General features: G+C 45.9%; 1 protein-coding gene across 1 annotated transcript in view; it reads left to right on the forward strand.

Annotated features, from left to right (window-relative positions):
• TECTA (tectorin alpha) overlaps positions 1–20,568 on the forward strand; it is a 113,319-nt gene that overhangs the window by 84,437 nt on the left and 8,314 nt on the right. Inside the window, 9 exon segments of the mRNA XM_033172655.1 lie at positions 79–640; positions 7,170–7,369; positions 14,393–14,443; positions 14,445–14,640; positions 14,643–14,776; positions 15,898–16,184; positions 18,922–19,063; positions 19,065–19,203; positions 20,169–20,279. Coding sequence (XP_033028546.1) covers positions 79–640; positions 7,170–7,369; positions 14,393–14,443; positions 14,445–14,640; positions 14,643–14,776; positions 15,898–16,184; positions 18,922–19,063; positions 19,065–19,203; positions 20,169–20,279 — 1,822 coding nt within the window.

Here is a 20,568-nt window from a genome sequence, read left to right on the forward strand (position 1 = left end):
TGCTAACAAATGCAGAATGAGAATGGTGTGGCGCCAGTTGTCTTAGTCTCTAGCTAACTTCACTGCATCTCTTTGCAGATCAACAATGAGCGCCTTTACCTCCCCTTGAAGCTTGGACAAGGGAAAGTAAACATCTTTGCCTTTGGTTTCCACATTGTCGTGGAGACCGACTTTGGGTTGAAGGTCGTCTATGACTGGAAAACCTTCCTCTCCGTCACTGTCCCGCGGAGCCTTCAGAACAACACGTACGGCCTCTGTGGGCGATACAACAGCAACCCTGACGATGACCTCCAGACCTCCGGTGGCTTTGCCGTCTCTAGCATCAATGAGTTTGGCCACAGTTGGGCCAAGAGGGACCCCTTTTGCCAGGTTGGCTGTGGTGACAGGTGCCCTGCCTGTCGTAAGGTGGAAGGCTTCTGGAAGCCCCAGCAGCTGTGCAGCTTGATCCCCAGCAAGAGTGGCGTCTTCTCCAGGTGCCACAGCAAAGTCAACCCCTCCTTCTTCTACAAGAACTGCCTGTTTGACACCTGCATCGATCGTGGCGCAGTGCAAACGGCTTGCAGCTGGCTGCAGAACTACGCCAGCACCTGCCAGACCCAGGGGATTGCTGTAACTGGCTGGAGAAACTTCACCTTGTGCTGTGAGCTGAACCTGTTTTAATCTCTGTCATTGTTCATGAAAACTATCCTTTTGTTCCATCTCCAGTAGCTCCACTGATGTTTAACAGGGGCATTCCTGGGTTGTTGTTTTTTAAGGGAATACTTTCTTCTTAAAGTAAGTCTGGGGAGGCGATCATAGCTCAGGGGTAGAGCACGCATTTTGCACACAGAAGGTCCCAGTTTATTATGTTTCTTGCATTCACACTCCACCTTTCTCTCCAAGGAGCTCAAGGTGGTGTACCTGGTTCTGCTCCTCCTCAATTAATCTCACAACAACCCTGTGGGATATTTTAGGTTGAGAGGCAGTGACTGGCTCAAGGTCACTCACTGAGCTTCATGGCTGACTGGGAATTTGCACCCTGGTCTCCCAGGTCCTAGTCTGACACTCTAACCACACTGGCTCCAGTTGAAAGGATCAAGTCAGCAGGTGATGAGAATGATTCTCTGTCTGAGGTCCTGGAGAGCCAGTGCCGATCAGAATAGAGCACCCTAGTGTAGGGAGAAACAGTCTGACTTGATATAAGGCAGCTTCTTATGTTACTATGTCTAAAAGCAACCTGACTAGGACTAGGCCTGGTCCTTAGTAAGCAAGTGTCTAGATCTCGACTCTCAACACCACACTTAGGTCTAATTACCTTTCCTGTTCTAACAGCTTCAAAAATAGCTGGCTGTGTGCTGTTAGACGTAGCTCCTGCTAATCTGTGGCCCTTGAGATGCCCCAGCTTGCATGCCCAATGGTCAGCAACAAAGGGAGTTGTAGTCCAGCAACATCTGAAGGGGAAGAGGTTCCTCACCTCATGCTAAAAGGAAGGTGTGGGCCAGGTAAAAACAGAGAGAGAAATGATTTGTCATTTGGAACAACAGCAGAGAAGAGTCTTGTTGGCCAGGCAAGTCAGAAATCTTGACATGGAAGCTTTTATAGGGGGTCAAAATCTAGGCTCTAGTTGGTAAGAAGCTTCCTGGCTAGTCTACCTGTCACCGGCCTCCTCACTGGCCGAAGCTTGGTGTTGTGCAGGGGTCGAGTCCCCACTTTAAGCAAAGGGAATGGTGGATTTGTCAATTTCGGGTTCTTGCTATTTCTCATATTTCCCATCTTAATAATAATTATAATAATTTTATTATTTATACCCCACCCATCTGGCTGGGTTGCCCCAGCCACTCTGGGCAGCTTCCAACACATATAAAACATAAATTCAGTTTCTACATTTCTACATCCATTTTTGAAAATACATCCACATTTCAGTGCGCATTTTCCTATGCATTTTGGCTTAACATACACATTGTTTTCACAAAGCAGTTTCCCCTAGTGCCGTACAATTTTGTCCTCTGTCCTCGCTAAGCTGATGCATGTTTGTGTATATTACTAGGCTGGAGACATGCACGACAAGGTTCGGATAAATGCAAATGTCAAAGGATGACTGTGTTTTGATTTGCACATCGCTCTGCGAGCTGAATCAGATATCTCCCCTCATCCCTAATGACACCTCTCAGGCCTCAGATTTCACAAGGGCTGTGAGCTTGAGCATTGGCATGGATTCTTATTTTAAATGCACAAACCTGGCTGACGAGGCTTTTGCCCTGGGTGCTGAAGAGTCAGCTGCTTGGCACTGCTCCACAGTTCATCAGTATAGCTGGCCTGTAGCAACCATCCTTCTGCCCAGTTCCAGGTCACTTTGTGGTCCACTTTGCAACAGCAGATTCAGTGTGATTAACTGCTCAGGGAGACATCTGAAATCTCCTCAGCTCTGCCTCTGACCTCCCTCTCGGTTTTCTTTGCCTTGTTTAATGATTGCTCTTTAAATGGAGAGCATGTTGTTGTTGTTGTTGTTGTTGTTTGTTGTTTTTAATCTTTGCGAGACCCTCTGAGGTACACAGAAGTGGAGCTCAGCTTGTATCAAAGATGGAGAACAGTTTCATGGTCTGAGGCTTGCAGGAAGGAGACAGTGAGTGAATTGCTAGGAATGGAAAGAAAGAAGAAAGAAAGAAAGAAAGAAAGAAGAAAGAAAGAAAGAAAGAAAGAAAGAAAGAAAGAAGAAGAAAGAAGAAGAAAGAAAGAAAGAAAGAAAGAGCTTCTCTGTGCCAAGGTTTCCCAGAGAGAGGCAGGGACTCCGATTAGGGCACCTAATGACAAAATGGAAAGTATTGGATAAAAATGACACAGATAAGAGGAGACAGCGGAAAAGAATAGCTCAACAAATGCCTCAACATGAAAGAGATGTGTACCAGAGTCACGGAAGATTATCTCTCATGTCACCGGCTTCATAAAGGAAACGCAGCCACAAGAGGATGAATTATGGGTTGCTCCCTAAATCTGACAGATATTTAAGCACTCAGCACAAAAGCTCACTTTGACTTTGGCAATTCCTTGGATTCATTGCTGCAAACCTGCTGTGGCATCTCCTAACAGCCTGCCCTTGATCTGGCTGCTGTAAAAGTTGAAGCTGTTGTCCTTGGATTGTCTGGAGTGCCATGTAGGACAGATTTGCCCCAGAAATTAGCTCCCCAATGGGTGTGCATGCAAAAGGTCCCAGTTTCAGTCTCTAGCACAGGGGTGGGAAACCTCAGGCCTCCATGCCTCTGTCTGGCCCTCAGGAATCTCCCCAGGCCACAGCCTCTCCCCAGCCAGGTATGCTACTGCTTCTGCTTTGCAGAACCTTGAGTATTTTTGCCTGGCTGCAGTGTGTCCTTGAATTCTGATAATACAGTCTGCACCTGTATTAGAATTGTTTTTAGTTGTTTTTAGATGTTTAACCATTTGTGTGTTTGTTGCCCCTGAGCTATTTGGGGAGGAAGAGTTGGACATAAATTTAATAAGCAATAGCGACAAATAATAATGAAAATGTGATGATTCTGAAAGTTATAAAATTAGAAGGAAAGCAAACAAACAAACAAACAAACAAATGATACTAACATGTGCTTCATTGGATATTCATTGGAGGATAGAGAGGAGTATATTTAGTAACAGGTCTGCTGTACAAAGGTAAAAAAATAATAATCATATTAATTGCTCCATTCAGTTTTGCATCTGGCCCTGCAGGCTGAAATGGGTTACTCCTGATTGTGCCCCCTCAAAAAAATGGACCTGGGGCAACGGCCCACCCCCACCCCCCACCCCCACCCTATGCTATGCCACCGGTCAGATATGTAGCTTCATACACTCACTTTGCTTTTGAAGCACTGTCTAAATAATAAATGCATTTGACTCATCCAAAAAGAACTGGGGCTTTGTGAGTATTCCAATCCAACATTTACAAAGCACTTGCTATCACTGTAGTCCTTGCTCCGAGGCCTAGAAACGTTACTTGTAGCAGGGGGGAGAAACAGCCTGCTCAGTGTGAGTTGCATGCAGAGTGCCATTGTCTCTGCCAGGGATGCTGGGTATTGTGGTCCTTGGCAGGAAAAGACATATCGCTGGGATCTGGGAGCACCAAAAGCCACCACCTCTGCCATTCACTGTTCCAAGGTAAACTTCTGGGGGATCTTGGAGCAGAGGGAGACAGATGTGGCTCACTGGATCTTGGAACAGAGGGAGACAGATGTGGCTCACTGGACTGACCCAAGCACAGTCTGCCTAATTGTAATGAGAAATGCTAAACTTGTCCGGACGGGACCTGCTTGTTTCCATCCTGTTGTGCTACAGAGTAGGCCCACTGAAGTTACTAGACATGACTAACGTAGGATCATTAATTTTGGTGGGTCTGCTCTCAGTAGAACCTAGTTGGCTCCAACCAACAGTGCAGTGGCAAATTCAAAAGTGCTGAGTCCCTTCGTAATAGTCACAGCCACACTCCTCCTAAGATTACACAACCATCTAAGATCATACAATAATAAGAATTTGAGATGCACTGCAATGATCAATGCAGATATCTCTGTGTTGCCTTTCAGCCAGATGCATTTTCTGTGCACGCACATGGGCAAATGATTTGGAGTGCTCCGCACCATTCTCTTGAAACTGAAGCACCTTGTGTTTTCAGAGTTCCTAAATGCTTTGCTTTGGAGCATCCCGTGGCTAAAAAGCTCTCCTTTCATGCTGGCTGTGTGGCTCTAGGACATTGGAGACAGGGAGCCTACTGCAGAAATAGTAATGAATTTTAAACCCACTGCGACCTCGTCACTGAATACAAACCTACATAAGGAAGGACAGTCAGCTGCAACATTCTACCAGATTGTCCCCTGCCAATGTACCCCCTACACCAGGTGTCCTGTCCCTTCACCAAGGTGGAAGGGGAGTCAGGTACCCTCTCCCCCTCTGGTTGGAAGGGAAGAACTGTTAAATAAGCAAAGGTATTTTTTTTTTGCACATCCAAACCCATTTCTGGAAAGATGTAGGTTAAATCTCCAGTCCCAGCGGCAGTTGTTCTTCATTTGTCAAATGCAAATGTTATTAGTTTATACATGCGAGCGAAAGAGTGCGTATTTGTTCTTTGGAGGCCTGTCTCTGTGGTCAATAGGATTACAATGTACCGTTCAATTAGTCTCCTCATAAATGAAGATGCAAAGCTCCTCCGGCAGGCAGACCGTCTGGCAAATCAATCGAAAAGTCATTTTCATCACTAATAAGATTTAAAAATTAAATTTGGATCATTTTCTATTCACAAATTGATGGCCTAAATCAGCTCTGCTCCTGAAATTCAAGGACCTGAATGCAGCTGTTAGATGGGGAGAGGAGGAGAAGCAGAGGACTTGTGGATGTTCTCCATTCTTTCATCTTTTGAGTGTTTGCAGTAGCTTGGCTTTTCAGACTCTCATAGGGTGGATACAGTTGTTTTTCAGAGGCACAGAAAAGTGCTCTGGAAGAGCAGTGGTGGCTGCATCCAGTGGGCAGGGAGGTCAACAGTAGGTGGCGCCAGAGCCACTGGCAGGCACAACCAACTTATTCTAGTTTCATCCCCATCCTTCTTCTTGCTGAGTTCTTCAAGGAGAGCACCGAGGCTAGATCATTATTAATTTCATTTCATGAGCAAAGCCTGCTGGATCAGGCCAATGGCCCATTTAGTCCAGCATCCTGTTCTCATAGAGGCCACCCAGATGCCACAGGGAAACCCTCACGCAGGACTTAGGCAAAAAAGCACTTGCTCTTCCTGTGGTTTCCAGCAATTTGCACTCAGAAGCATTACTGCCTCTGAATATGGAGGCAGAGCACAGCCATCATGGCTAGTAGCCATGTATTGCCTTCTCCTCTATGAATTTGTCTAATCCTCTTCCAAGCTGGTGGCCATCAATGCCTCCTGTGGAAGCAACTCCCAAGCGGGAGGCAGCTGCCCATCAGCGTCAACCCCTGGACTGGATGTAAGTAAGAAATCAGGCAGGTCGGAGCTGGTGGAGGGTAGACTAAAGCTGGTAGGGTAGTGTGCCATGCACTCTAATGGACCAGCCTCCACTTTGGTTGAATCTGGTGTGCACACACACACACTTTTAATCCTGTCATTTCTGATCAATGTTTTGATGCACTACCAAAAAAAATAACCACGCCCCACTTAGGTCAGAGGCTATAAGGAACTGGTTTTGGTTTTCAACCTGGAGTGGGGGACAGCCAGGTGTCTAACCTCCTCCCCCAACGGCCTGCTGTTACCCACCTTTTTGTGCCAGGTTGACAATAGCAGAGGAAGCAAACTGCGCCCTCAAAGGACTTGATGTGGCCACAAGACTGCCATTTGCTGACTCCTGTGTTGGTCGGTGCAGCTGAAGAAAGGTGTTTGCACAATGTGAGCCTCGGTGTCTCTGTTGTACTGGTTTCAGAACTCTGAATAATATACTGTCTCTCTTCAGCTCTCCAGATTTTCTTGTGTTCAGAATAGAGCCTTCATCATTACAGTTCCCATTTAGGTACTAGGTGGCTGTTCCATGGTAGGACTGCCTCTCCTCAGTACAGAAGGTCAGACAAAAAGCCTACCCAGGCCAACTCCCTGTTCTCACAAGGGTCCTCCTAATCATCATCATCATCATCATCATCATCATCATCATCATCGTCATCGTGGCTTACCTCCAGGCCCCACAGAACCTTTGCTCAACTCATCTCTGCCTATTGTCAGGCTATATGCTTGCATCTCTTTCTCGTTGTTTGACCGTAAAGTGTCTGGAGCCAATGTGCCATGTAGATCTCCTCCCCTTTTCCTGTCTCTCAATAAGTATTGTCTTCATCAGTTGGAGAGGGAGAAAAAGAAACACTTCTTTTGCCTTAGTTTTTTCCTTGGTGGCAACTGCAGAACTGAATTTTAGAAGGAGCATGAGGAAGATGGTGGCAATTCCCCCCCCCCCATATTTCAGGTTCCTTGTTGGGGGCAATAGTGCTGAGCAAGGGGGGTAGGCCCCCTGCTTCTCCCACTTGGTTTCAAGGACAAAGGCAATGCATCTCTGGGAATTACAAAGAGATTTGGCCTTCTCCGGCTCTTGATCATACTGGGCCTTCTGGTGTGCATGCGCTCCCGAAGGCAAGAGGGGGACATTGAAGTTTGACCATCAGGCAGGGGTGTGTTGCCATGTTAAGAAGCTTTTCCTCTTTTTTTCCAGCGGTCAGCTGCCCTCCCAACAGCCACTATGAGAGTTGTGTGAGTGTGTGCCAGCCCCGATGCGCTGCCATCCGGCTGAAAAGTGACTGCAACCATTATTGTGTCGAAGGATGCCAGTGTGATGCGGGCTACGTCCTCAACGGCAAGAGCTGCATCCTACCTCACAACTGTGGCTGCTATTCCGACGGCAAATATTACGAGGTAAGGCACCAATTCCAGAATGGCGGCTCTCAGGGCTTCTCAATTGTTTTGTGAACCTCTTCTTAGCCGTAAGAATATAAGGAGACTTCTAGCCACGTTGGCTATGATCTGCCTCCATAGTTGGAAGCACAGGAGCCAACTCCTAGAGGCTGAGGGGTCTACACACCCCCAATAAAATATTTGAGGGCACTGGGGGCCCCCAAATCTGATGGACATTGCCATTCAAATGGTGTCTGTGCACCATGTCATGGGATCGATTATGCATGGCAGGGCTTATTTGGGCTCCCCACAATATTTTGTTCAAGTTGGAACCCCTTGTTGGAGGCAGTAATGTTTCTGAATACCACTTGCTAGAAATGAGAGTGCTTTGTGTTCGAATCCTGCTTTCATGTTTCCCACAGGCAGATCTGGTTGGCCCCTATGAGAACAGCATGCTGCACTAGATGGGCCATTGGACTCAACCAGCAGGCTCTTCTTATTGGCCTCAGGTTACAATTTAGGAATAGTGGCATGTTTCACGTTAACTTTCTTATCCTACAAATATTTTCTTTGAAGTACGTTGTATTGATTTTGGTGGGCTTAAGTGCTATTCCCCACCTTAGTTCTGTATCTGATGAAGGTGAGCAATAGGGATCGGCTCTTTTTAAAAAATATTGACTGATGGTGAAGAAAAGCACCCTGCAGGATGGCAAAGTATCTTTCCTTCAAATAACCCCAGGGTCAGGGTTATCAAATACTCCCAGGGATCTACCAATGTGGTGGTGGTGGGGATGCTACTTATCTGAATGGGGAGGAAGTTTATTGCCTTCTTTTTACCTTGTCTGGCATTGTGTATGTTTTGGTGGACTCAGATAAAGCTCCCTTGTTAAGGCAAAACTCATCTTAGAAGTTCAAACTACTTTTAAATTGAAATTATGAGTGTTGCTTGCATGGTTGTTGTTTAAAAAAAAACCAATTAAAAATGCATATACGTATTATATTCTTTCTGTGACTTGAATGAATTTTCCATGAGGACCAGGCTTAAAATATCCAAAGGGGATTTAAGAATGAAGCGAGATCCTGCTCAAAAGCTCCTTTGCATTCATCAAGATTCATTTTTAAAACATGTCCCAGCAAATCTGAAGCACAGCTTTCATGGTTCATGTTGCTTTAAGGAGGAATGGCCGGGGGGGGGGGGCTCTCTGTTTTACCGCGGGCTCTGATGCTTCCATGCTGTCGTAAGTGTTGCATAAAAAACAAGGGTTTCTTCAAGAAGTTCTCCTCATCTATATTCTTCCAAGCAGCAGCAACAATGGCAAAAATAAATAAATAAATAAAAAGCAGCTGTAGAATTTGAAATCGCACACTGCAAATTATGGTGTTTTTCTACCCTAAGCCGCCTGTGGGATTGGATCGTAAATGGTTTCCAAATGAGAAGAAACCAGAGGATGGAGATGGAATGCTCTCTATCTGCCGCCGTTGCGTCTGACAATGTCTCTGCCTTAATAGCTTGATTTTGGGGGATGTAAACACAATGCCCTTGGGAACTCGCTCGCGCTCCTTCAGAAGGGTGAAATTTCCTCATAGATAATTTGCGGGTGCTGCAGGCAGCCGTATCGCGCTCTCTCTCTCTCTCTCTTTCTTTCTCTCTCTCTGCTATGCTAGTTTGCATTGCTGTCAGCTTTCGGTCTCCTTCTCCATTACCTTACAGAGTGATCCTGAAATAATGAACAACGGTGGTGCATTTAGTGGCATAGTTCTGTGCGTTATGTAATATTAATCAGTTTAATCCACACAATGGAATGACAAATTCCCTGTAATGAGGCTGAGCTTCCAGACTTGCTTTTGCATGGTGGGGTGCGGGGGAATACGACAAAATTAAACTTTAATTTGATGACCTCATTTGCATGAACCAAGAGGGAGATCCTTCCCTGTTGCTTATGCCAGTTTGACTACTGACTCACAAGGATTTACTCCTAGTTTGTATCAATGAAAGATATAAATTCAGGAGAAAAGAGATTTTTAGGCTTTGAATTCACTGATCTGAAATAATAAATTGGTGAGACAGGAGCACAATCAGAGACTAGAATGGAGGCTTCTTGTTTTGTTTTGGGGATAATGAATAAATGTGTAGCATTTCAGTGATGCCCATAGTTCCAGCTTCTGACAGCCCTCATTTTTAAACACTAGTCCTGATAAATCACTACCCCTGTTTGTCTCTATTTTTGCTGTGTGCTGATGCCTTGTAAAGATTTTGACAGTGTGAGTTGCTAGAGTTGTTGCCAGTCTTCAGAGCTGAGCTTCCAACTCAAGTTACATCTCTTGGTCAGAAGCAGGTTCTTCTTGCATCTAGCACAAATGCTTAGAAATGTATGTTCATTGGCAGTCTGTCGTGCGACAAGAGCACATGATTTGCATGAGGACTCAAGCCCTGCCATGAAGAATTGAAAATCTGGAGAACCGCAAAACTTGAAAGATCATATAATCAAAGAATTGTAGAGTCGTAAAGAGACCCTGGGGGTCATCTCTAGTCCAAGCTCCTGCAATGCAGGAATGTCAACTGAAGCATCTGTGACTGATGCCCATCCAACCTCTGCTCAAAAACCTCCGAAGAAGGAGAGATCACCACCTCTTGCAGGAGTCTGCTCCGCTGTCGAACGGCTCTTACCACCAGAAAGTTCTTGCAGATGTTTAGTCAGAATCTCATTTCTTCTAACTTAAATCCATTGTCTCGGGTCCAAGTTTCAAGAAAAGAGATTCCAACATCAGGATACAGTAATTACATTCTGATCCACACATTAGTCTAAGGGTGCATTCAGATGTGGGGCGTAATATTTTAGTTTTCCTGGTTATAATGCTAGCACTTCTAGCTCATTTTTAATGTTCCTTTCCCACGGCAGTACCTATTGCATTATGGAACTGTGGCTTTTTGACCAATATACTGGCACACTGTGCTAAATTTCATTCACACCAGTGGGCATGCTGCAGCAAAACAATGATAGTCATTAAACAACATCACTACTCCCCCACCCTTTCTGCACATGCCTTCTGCTCCCCCATGATTCCCCCATGAAAAGTGCAGGGAAGAACTTTGCCTCTCCACTTTCTAGCAGTTGCTCTCCTACTTTCTGTTAAAATGTGGCTACCGCAGCCCCTTATCAACTGAGAAGCAAGCTCATGCGCTCAATTATTCTATAAATCTAATAACAAGAGGGGCGGAATGTAATGTGTGCTCCTCTGCAAAAGTACACATCGGTGGTCAACAGGATATTTGTTGAGCTCTGTTTGGAACGAGGAGAGAAGCGAGGTTGCTGTGGAAACTGTAACTTTGAATTTCCTTGCTTTTACGAGCGATAAAGGTGTCAGCAAGTAGTATTGGTTTCGAATTTTTCACACCCCTTTTTGGGCGGCCAGAATTAAGCCCTCAAGTCAGGTTGTGTGTAAAAACAAACCTGGAGGAAGGGAGGGGAGGCAAGTAGCACTGAAAAGCTTGGTGACCTTGCAGTGCTTTGGCCAGCTTATAGGGAAGTGATCTAGAATCTCATTTCATTCATTTACCCTTGTCTGTTGGAAGCAGTGCTTTCTTCTGGCAGTACACTCGTACCTCGGGTTACGTCCACTCCGGGTGACGTTTTTTCAGGTTATGTACTCCCGTAACCCGGAAGTGTTTTTCGCCGTGCGCGTGGTCCATGCATGCGCAGAAGCATTCTGCGCGGTCTGCGCATGCGTAAAGCGCGATATTGCGCTTTTGCGCATGCACGGTATCACTGTTCGGGTTACGTACTTTTCAGGTTACAAACTGCACCCTGGAACCAATAAATTACATAACCCGAGGTACCACTGTACTCAACAGTACGTTCCCCCCACCCCCAATCTTGCAATGACCCTCATGGTCCCTTCCAACTCTACAATTCTACTATTCCTTCACCCATCACCCATGCCCAGTTCCTAAGAAAAAGGCTGATTAGGTGGAAAGGCAAGTGTCAATGCTTTTAATCCAGACTGTCACTATTTTCAGGTGGGATTCAGTCACATACTATACTGGCAAATTTGAGTTGCCAAATTAAAGCTGATTCTCTTCTGCAACAAACATGGTTGCTTCCTCCCAAAATTGGACTTTATGCTATAAGGAAAGTGTCCAGAAAACACACTAGAAAGTGGGGCATAAACAATTTGTTGATACAATGTCATCTAACTTGCCCGCAAATGAATTAGAATGAAAACTCAATAGATAACCAGTGTTGTCTAACCTACCTGCAAACTTTGGGCATACAAATCGGGATGAATGGTGAATAAACAGCGACCTTTTCCCATAGTTACGATAGTTCAGAAATTGTGTTAGGCTAAAGGCAGGCTCTGTGGGTTAAACCACAGAGCCTAGGGCTTGCCGATCAGAAGGTCGGCGGTTTGAATCCCTGCAACGGGGTGAGCTCCCGTTGCTCGGTCCCAGCTCCTGCCAACCTAGCAGTTCAAAAGCAAAAAGTGCAAGTAGTTAAATAGGTACTGCTCTGGCGGTAAGGTAAACACCGTTTCCGTGTGCTGCTCTGGTTTGCCAGAAGTGGCTTTGTCATGCTGGCCACATGACCCAGAAGCTGTACGCCGGCTCCCTTGGCCAGTAAAGTGAGATGAGCGCCGCAACCCCAGAGTCGTCCGAGTCTGGACCTAATGGTCAGGGGTCCCTTTACGTTTACCTTTAAGGGCAGGCTCACACATGTATGTATGCCACTTGATTATTCAGCTGTTGATAGCTCTCAATTGAATGTGAACTATTTCTACCCTACAACTCTTGATTCACTCAGATGTAACACCATACCATGGTTTGGCATTGTGTGTGCGAACAGAGCCTCATGTTCAGGAATTTCTTTCTTCCATTGCATGACCCAACTTCTTCACTTACTGTTAGGTTCTCAACAAACCTGGCCTGCCCTTAAACCAGGATGCAAAACATTGTTTATTTCTTTGATTGGGATCCTGGTTTGAGAGCAAACTGTACTTTGCATGAACCATAGTTTGCTGTGTTCAGACACAATGGCAAACAATGGAGAAGGAAGCAGGAATGAACAAGCACAAGGCTCTGCTCATGCATGTAAGGCCCAAACCATAGTTTGGTGTTACAACTGAGCATAACCCCTGTTTTAGAGATGATGTGAGGTGATATGGAAGGTCTGTCAGTGACAGCTGACCCACGATAGCCAAGTCACAAATTCAATCACCACTCACTGCTATGATCACCAGCTGATGAACATGCATCTGTGAATGAGGCTGACAGATGAATCCAGATGTGCACTAATATAATGAAAGTCCCAAGTTTTTCTTTGTATGTATGACTGTTGCTCTTTGCAAGCCTAGTAGTGCACACTTTAAGGATTTTCTGGCCATATTTAGGAGCACACACTGGCATCACATCACAGATAGGCAGCCATTCTCCAGGAAACGACCCTTTGGGATGCCTGCATGTACTCTGGGGAGAAGCACACAGACAAAATCCACAGGTTTCAGGTGATAAATGCCTAAAGTCCTGCCAGGGGTTTTCAGCCACGGTCAGATCAGTGACAACATGCAGGGTGTCTGTTTAAATAGATACTGCATGACTGCCCTCTCCTGGTTGCAAGGAACACTCTATGTCAATCAGCACAAGAGTCTGCGGAGCCCGGTTCTGTTGCAAATGTCTTGAAACCAAACCAAACCAAACCAAGTTTTAGGGTCAGACCACTATCTACTTCAAGAGATTATCATGGTCTTTGTTTCTAAAGAAAAGTATTTATATATTGCCCTCTCCTGAAACACCAGGGTACTATACAAATGACTGGCTACTCAAAGGACATTTTAGGCAACTGCTCAAGTGTACTGGCATAAAAAAAAGTATTCAGGGGATTCTTGAAAGCCCATAGTAAGGATGCCTGCCAAATACAGATTTGGAAGAGTGTTTTGCAGCATGGAAATAGCGACTCTAAATGCTCAGCTCCTAGTGGAGGCCAGTTGGGCCTCTATAATACAGCAGACAACAGCACTTCTCCAGTTTCCCTCAGTGTTTGGGCTGGGATATAGGGCTCTGTGAGTTCTTAAGGTACCCTGGACTTAGTAGTAGTAACAACAAAAATAATTCTTGTTTTGTAGCTAGCATTTCTCAATATGAATGGGATCCATTTCTCACATTGCTTTTTCTGACCAGGGAGCACCATAGCTTTTTCTAAATCCAGGTATATCACATCAAACAGACGAAACTTGGTAGGGGTCTTAGTACACACGACTGCCCAAATGTGTGTGTGGGGGGGACGACCGATTTCATTTGATTCTTTTTAAAATGTGTCTCCCACCTTCTCTTCAAAAGAAATCAAAGCAGCTAACAATGTGGGTATCATTAAAACAATCTGGACCATCACAACACTAAACAAAAATGGCACAACAGCAAACAATAAAGCACTGAAGCAAACCTGCATAACCCCATCAAAGCAGCAGGCAAAGAAATGAAATCAATATGAAGACACAATCTCATCAACAGCAACAAGAAGGACATTCAAAAATGGCAGTCAGCCACCACTAAAAGCCTCCCAGAAGACCCAGATCGTATCTAGGAGGCTGACAGACAATGGCTGTGTACACACTATTCGTTTAAAGTGCACTCTCTTCCTCAAAGAATCCTGGGAACTGTAGCTATTCCCCCCCCCCACAGAGCTACAATTCCCAGCACCCTTAACAAACTCCAATTCCCCAGAACTCTTTGAGGGAGTGGAAATGTACTTTAAATTATGGGACCCGACATGCTTGCTGGGTACGGTGTTCTTTAGGGTTGGTATCATGACCGAAAAGGTATCACTCCTCAGACCCACCCACCCAACTTGTTAGCCAGCAGGCAAAGAACAGGACCCAGAACCTCAGGTGCTGAAAAAAGTGCATGTACTTTGGATTCTTGATTTTTATTTGGGTATTCATTGTGACCACATGTACACCCTTTTTTGGATGGATCCACTGTGGGCTTTCATGTTATTGTTTTTCATGTTTAATTCATGTTATTTCTTCCTTCTCCTTGCTCATTTCCTGCAGCCCAAACAGCTCTTCTGGAGCAGTGACTGCACCCGCCGCTGCCGCTGTTTCCCGCCGCAACCTCATTCAGTGCGACCCACGGCAGTGCAAGTCGGACGAGGAGTGCGCCCTCCGGAATGGGGTTCGTGGCTGCTTCAGCAAGAAGAGTTCCTACTGCATTGCAGCGGGTGGAGGGGTGTTCCGCACGTTTGATGGTGCCTTCCTCCGCTTCCCTGCCAACTGCGCCTTTGTCCTCTCCACGATCTGCCAGAACTCCCTGATGTCTCCTTCCAGCTCATCATCAATTTTGATAAGTGGTCTTCCCCAAACCTGACAGTCATCTCACCTGTTTACTTCTACATCAATGAAGAACAGATTCTTATCAGTGATCGTAATACTGTCAAGGTACAGTACTGACTCACTTAGAATGCTAGATCATAAAAGCCTGCTGGATGAAACCAATGGCCCAAAGACCAAGAATCCTGTTCTCATAGTGGCCAACCAGATGCCTATGGGACGGCCACAAGCGGACCTGAGCACAAGAGTGCTTTCCCACTATGGTGGTTTCCAGCAACTGGTATTCAGAAGCATTCTGCACCTAACAGTGGAAGCAGAATAAGAGCCATCAGGGGCAATTTAATCCATAAGTAGCTGGTGGTCCCCTAGGAACTGTCTAAATCCCAAGACACCAGTAATGATACACAGCATCCTATTCCAGGTAGTAAGCAAGCCCACGGGGGCAGGGGTGTTCAGTCAAGAGTTCATGTACAAAAGGGGCTCTTGACACATCCAAGTAGATTCCTGGGTGTGTAGAGAAGTCAATCTAGATACTTACACACCAGCAAGGATCAGATGGTGCTTCAGTAGACCACTATATTTAAAGACACTATATTTAAAGGGGCCATGCTTGATTCAGTAGGCTCTGGCAGTGTTGCGAAGATGGAGGCTCAACTGCAATTTCTGGAGTGGACTCTTTGGGATATGAGAGTGATGACAACAGGCTCCAGGGAAAGTGGGATGGTTTGAACTGAGACTGAATCCTTGCTCCACTCTATCACTTTCTTGAAGTCCATGGTCTCACCTTTTAGGTATAGAAAATCTGATCCTGGTGTTATGACATACTTATGCTAATATCAGGTGCTTGTCTTGATGGTTAACTAGGACCTGAACCTGTAGCTTCTGAAATTGAAAGCCCCTCTAGCACTCGCTGAAGAGTTGGCCTTCCTTGCTAACAGAAAGTCCCAATCTTTTTTGTAAAAGTTTCTGGTTGGGAATTTGGTACACTGAATTCTGAAATTCAAATTTATTCATTCCCAAATTCAGCTAAACCAATCAGCTTAATTTGATGTCTTCATTGTGGAAGATGACTGGCATCAAGTTCTCACATCCAATTTGAACATAGGAATTTAACCTTTCAAAACTGAGTCTTACAATTTTTCATATGATCTTGTCCATTTTTATAAGTTAGCCAAAAGAGAAAAAGATGCATCAATGTAGCATAAAATGTTGCTTTATTTCTTGATCAGGTGAATGGGACACAGGTGAACATCCCCTTTGTGACTGGTTTGTCAACCAAAATCTACAGCATAGAGGGCTTCCTGGTCATTGATACCAGCCCAGATATCCAAATCCATTACAATGGCTTCAACGTCATCAAAATCGCCATCAGTGAGCGACTGCAGAATAAAGTATGTGGCCTTTGTGGGAATTTCAACGGGGATCGCACAGATGATTATGTCACCTTGAGAGGGAAGCCGGTGGTGAGCAGTGTGTTCCTGGCACAGAGCTGGAAGACGAATGGCATGCAGAAGAGGTACACGGAGTGATGCAGGGGGGCTGGGGGAAGGGCTGCACATTCCAGCCAGGCAAAAGCAATTGAGGGCAGGGCAAGACAAAAGCAATTGAGAAGGGTGTGGAGCAGCACCAATGAAAGACATGGCCTGAGGAGAAGAGGTGTGGTTTAGAGATGGGATGGGACTCGGAGGCACTGTTTTACAGTGGCTCTGTTCCTTCCTGGAGAGGTGAACGCAGAAGGTGGTGCTGGGGGACTCCTGTTGGCCTGTGGGGTCCCTCAGGGTTCTGATCTGTCCCCCATGCTATTTAACAAAAACCACTAGGAGAGGTTGTTGGGGTTTGGTGCCACCAGTATGCTGATGACACTCAGGACTCAGCTATACAGCTACAAATAAAACGTTTTAAGTGTGTTGTAAAGTGCAATATACAAATGTGACACTAGGTGGCGACAGTGAGCTATGGCAAAGTCAGTGTATTTTTTTCCCCAAACTTTTTAAAGCATTTTCACAACTTTTTTTCTATGTGTGTAGATTCCACCTCAGTTCTATTTCTCCTTTCCACCTAGAGCCAAGGAAGCTGTCTTGGTTCTAAACCAGCGTCTGTCATCAGTAATGGACTGGATGAGGGTGAACAATTTGAAATTTAATCCAGGCAAGATAGAGGTGCTCTGGTCAGTCGGAAGGCAGAACAGGGAATAGGGATTCAGCCTGTGCTGGATGGGGTAACACTTCCCCTGAAGACACAGGTTCGCAGTTTTGGACATGGTCCTGGACTCAGCCCTGAACATGAATGGCCAGGAGTGCATTTGCACAGTGAAAGCTAGTGCACACCAGCTGCAACCATCCCTTGAGATGTCTGATTTGGCCCACAGTTACATCCCATGCCTTAGTTACATCCCATTTGGATTGCTGTAACACACACTACGTGCTCAAAAACCTCAACTGGCTCAAAGAGCTGCAGCCAGATTGTTGACAGGAGCTGATCATGGGGAGCATAGACTCCCTTGCTAGAGCAACTGCACAGGCTACTGGTGGTCTGTTTCCAGGCACAACTCAAAGTGCTAGTTATCACCTATAAATCCCTACATGGCTAGGTTCAAGCTGTCTGAAGACTGTATTCCCTCATACAACCCTGCTCAGGTTTTGAGATCTTCAGGGATTCCCTTCTCTTGGTCTCACCACCCTCACAGTCATGCTTGATGGGGATGCAGGAGAGGGCTTCTCAGTAGCTGCTGCCAAATTTTGGAACACTCTCCCTAGAGAAGCTAGACTGGCTTCTCCTTGCTTTCCTTCTGCCAGCAGACAAAGACATTACTGTTCCAACAGGCTTTGGGTAATTGACTGCTTTTACTGGTAATTAAAGGGCTGGTGCTTATTGTAATTATTGCAGTAGTTTTAAACAGATTTTAGATATGTATATAGTTTAGATACTATCAGTGTTTAATTGTTTTTAATGATAGTTTTTTCTATGTTTTTAGTGATTTTTATTTTTTATTTGTAAGCTGTCTTGAGTCCCGTTAGGGAAAAAGACAGGTTAACAACAGCAAACAACAACAACAACAACAACAACAACAACAACAACAACAACAGAGTCCTGGGGGCCACATAGTGTGTTCTGGCGGGCTGCATTCAATCCTCTGGCCCTGAGGTTCCTCAACCTCGCTCTAGGTGAAGGAAAGGACAAATACACATTTCCTGAGCCTGCTGTAAAGGCTGGACAATGTCTATTTAATGAAAGATAAGACCGGGGGGGGGGCGCTTTGGTTCTTTCAGGGGCCAGGAGATGCAGCTTCTGCATGCAACACGCATGCTGGGTCATAAGCAAGTGGGAGCTAGGAATCATGCCAGGAGTCAGAGGTGAGGAGGTCAAGTCAGGGAACAAGCCTCAGCCAGTAGAATCTACTATTGCTCAAGCAAAGTCCAAGCCCACGTAGGAAGCCTTTTTATAGTCCCTCCTGTTGAGGAAAGCCAATGGCCAGCCTGGGGGAGTGGAGCCACTCTCTTGCATGGAGACTACTCACCAGTGGCGTAGCAAGGGAGGGGCGATAGGGGCGGGGTGCCCCAGGTTCCAGAGGAGGGGGGTGACACTTGGCAGCCCCTCCTGCCACTCAGCACCCCGTCTATGCTGCTCCACAGACGGACGGGGCAGCCCCACGAGCTGCTGCTCGCCCGGCAGCTCCCCTAGTAGCCGCGGGAGCAGCAGCACCGGGCCAGATGCACTGTGCATGTAGCCCCACAAGCCGCCGGTCACCGCGGGAGCAGCAGTGCAGAGCTGTATGCACTGCGCATGCCCAGAAATTCCGGGCATGTGCAGTGCATCTGAGTCAGTGCCGCTGCTCCCGCGGCAAGCGAGCAAGACACCAAGCCAGCGGCGGCACAGACGGGGTAGCCCCACAACCCATCGCCCATTTGGCAGGTCGCTCCGCGTCACAGCAGCACCGGGGTGGATGGACTGTGCATGTGCAGCATTTCTGCACATGCGCAACCCGTCCAACGTTTCGTGACGTCGTGACGCGATGCAGGCATCACGTGCCTGCCCCCAGGAGGTGCATCCGCGTGCCACCCCAGGCAGCCAAGAGGCTTCCTCTGCCACTGCTACTCACTGCTAGAAAAATGTTCCATTCTCTAGCCCTAGTGCCTCACTGCGCAGTCATGGTTTCCTGATACAGCTTCCACCACTGTGCTCTTCCCCATGCTTCTTGTACACCTTTCCACATCTTCAGTATTCTGCAGTCTTTTTCGTTTTTGTGATTCTAGCTGTAATGAGCTTCAATACGCTCAGTACGCTGCCACCTGCGACAACGTGCAGATCCAGGTCCTGCAGAGTGACAGCTACTGCCTCAAACTTACTGACATGAAAGGCTTCTTCCAGCCTTGTTACGGGCTGCTGGACCCAATGCCCTTTCTATGAATCCTGCTTTCTCGACGGCTGCTACAACCAGAAGAAGTACCAGCTCTGTGGCTCTCTGGCAGCCTATGGGGAGGCCTGCCGCTCCTTTGGAATTCTCAGCACGGAATGGATTGAGAAGGAAAATTGCTGTAAGCGAGCTAGGATTAGTTCCATCTTCTACTGAGAAATTCTCAAACTTTGTCACAGTGGGCTTCCCTAAGTCAATAAAACAGCTGTTCAAGGGCACATTTGGCATGTTAGATCCTGCTGTTGACCAGCTACATTATTGCAAATTTATCGGGAGCACAATAAAGGGCTATCTAGGCCAGTGTTTTTCAACCTTTTTTGGGCAAAGGCACACTTGTTTCATGAAAAAAATCACGAGGCACACCACCATTAGAAAATGTTAAAAAAATTAACTCTGTGCCTATATTGACTATATATAAAGTAATTTTCAATTTTCCCACGGCACACCAGGCAACATCTCGCGGCACACTAGTGTGCCGCGGAACAGTGGTTGAAAAACACTGATCTAGGCAACACTTTCAGCATGTAACAGTCTTGGGTGCTAACTTTTTATTTCAGGGAAGAGGCATTGTAAAAAAAAAATTTTTAAAAAAATCCCAAACACATTAGTTCTTAGACTCTGATATATATGACTTGTAGCCAAATACTCAGAGTGGAACCACTGAAGTTAATAGCATGGCCTACGTAGATTCATTGCTTTCAATGGAACTGCTCTGAGTAGAAGTGAGTTGGATGCAGCCCCTGCATTACAGTCAATTGATTCACTGTGTTTCGTGCTATCCAAGCTTAGAGATCCCCTCTGGATAGTATTAATTGAACTTGTCATTGCAATGGCAAATATAAAGACGTAACATAATACCCTTGATTATGACAAATAATTGATTACACCTTAGATTAATTCACATCTCCCCCCAAAAATGCTGGTTAGCATAGGGGGAAAGGCCCAGATATGCTGGTTCCCTAGCTATGGGGGAGGTCTTCTCTTGTGTTAGCACTTTGTGTGTAAGTGATAAACAGCAGCTCAAGCAACTTGTCTTAAAATAAATTGGTTGTCCTTCTTTGCTTCCCCCTCCTTTTTCCTTTTTAGCAGGAGTGGTCGAAGATCCCTGTGTGGGGGCAGATTGTCCCAACAGAACCTGTGAGGTGGAGAACGGAGGAGAGCTGTGTGGCTGCATAGAACCACCACCCTATGGAAACAGTAAGTTACCAGTGGCCATGTTGAAGCTGCCAAGGGGTGACTGGGAAAGCATCTCTAACACATCTCTGTTACAGAGGGAGCATAAATGCATTCATAGATAATCCAAACAGCAAGCATTCTCTACTTTGGCTTGCCTAATACCTGCAGCCCCCAACTCCATGTGTTTTCATAGATTCCCCTTTTATGCAGGCAGTGTGCCTGTATCATGGATACTATACAGGTGATGCAAAATATCAATTTTAATAATAATAATAATAATAATAAATAATAATAATAATAATAATAATAA

This window comes from Lacerta agilis, chromosome 15, assembly GCF_009819535.1.
Source record: "Lacerta agilis isolate rLacAgi1 chromosome 15, rLacAgi1.pri, whole genome shotgun sequence".
Classification (NCBI taxonomy): domain Eukaryota; kingdom Metazoa; phylum Chordata; class Lepidosauria; order Squamata; family Lacertidae; genus Lacerta; species Lacerta agilis.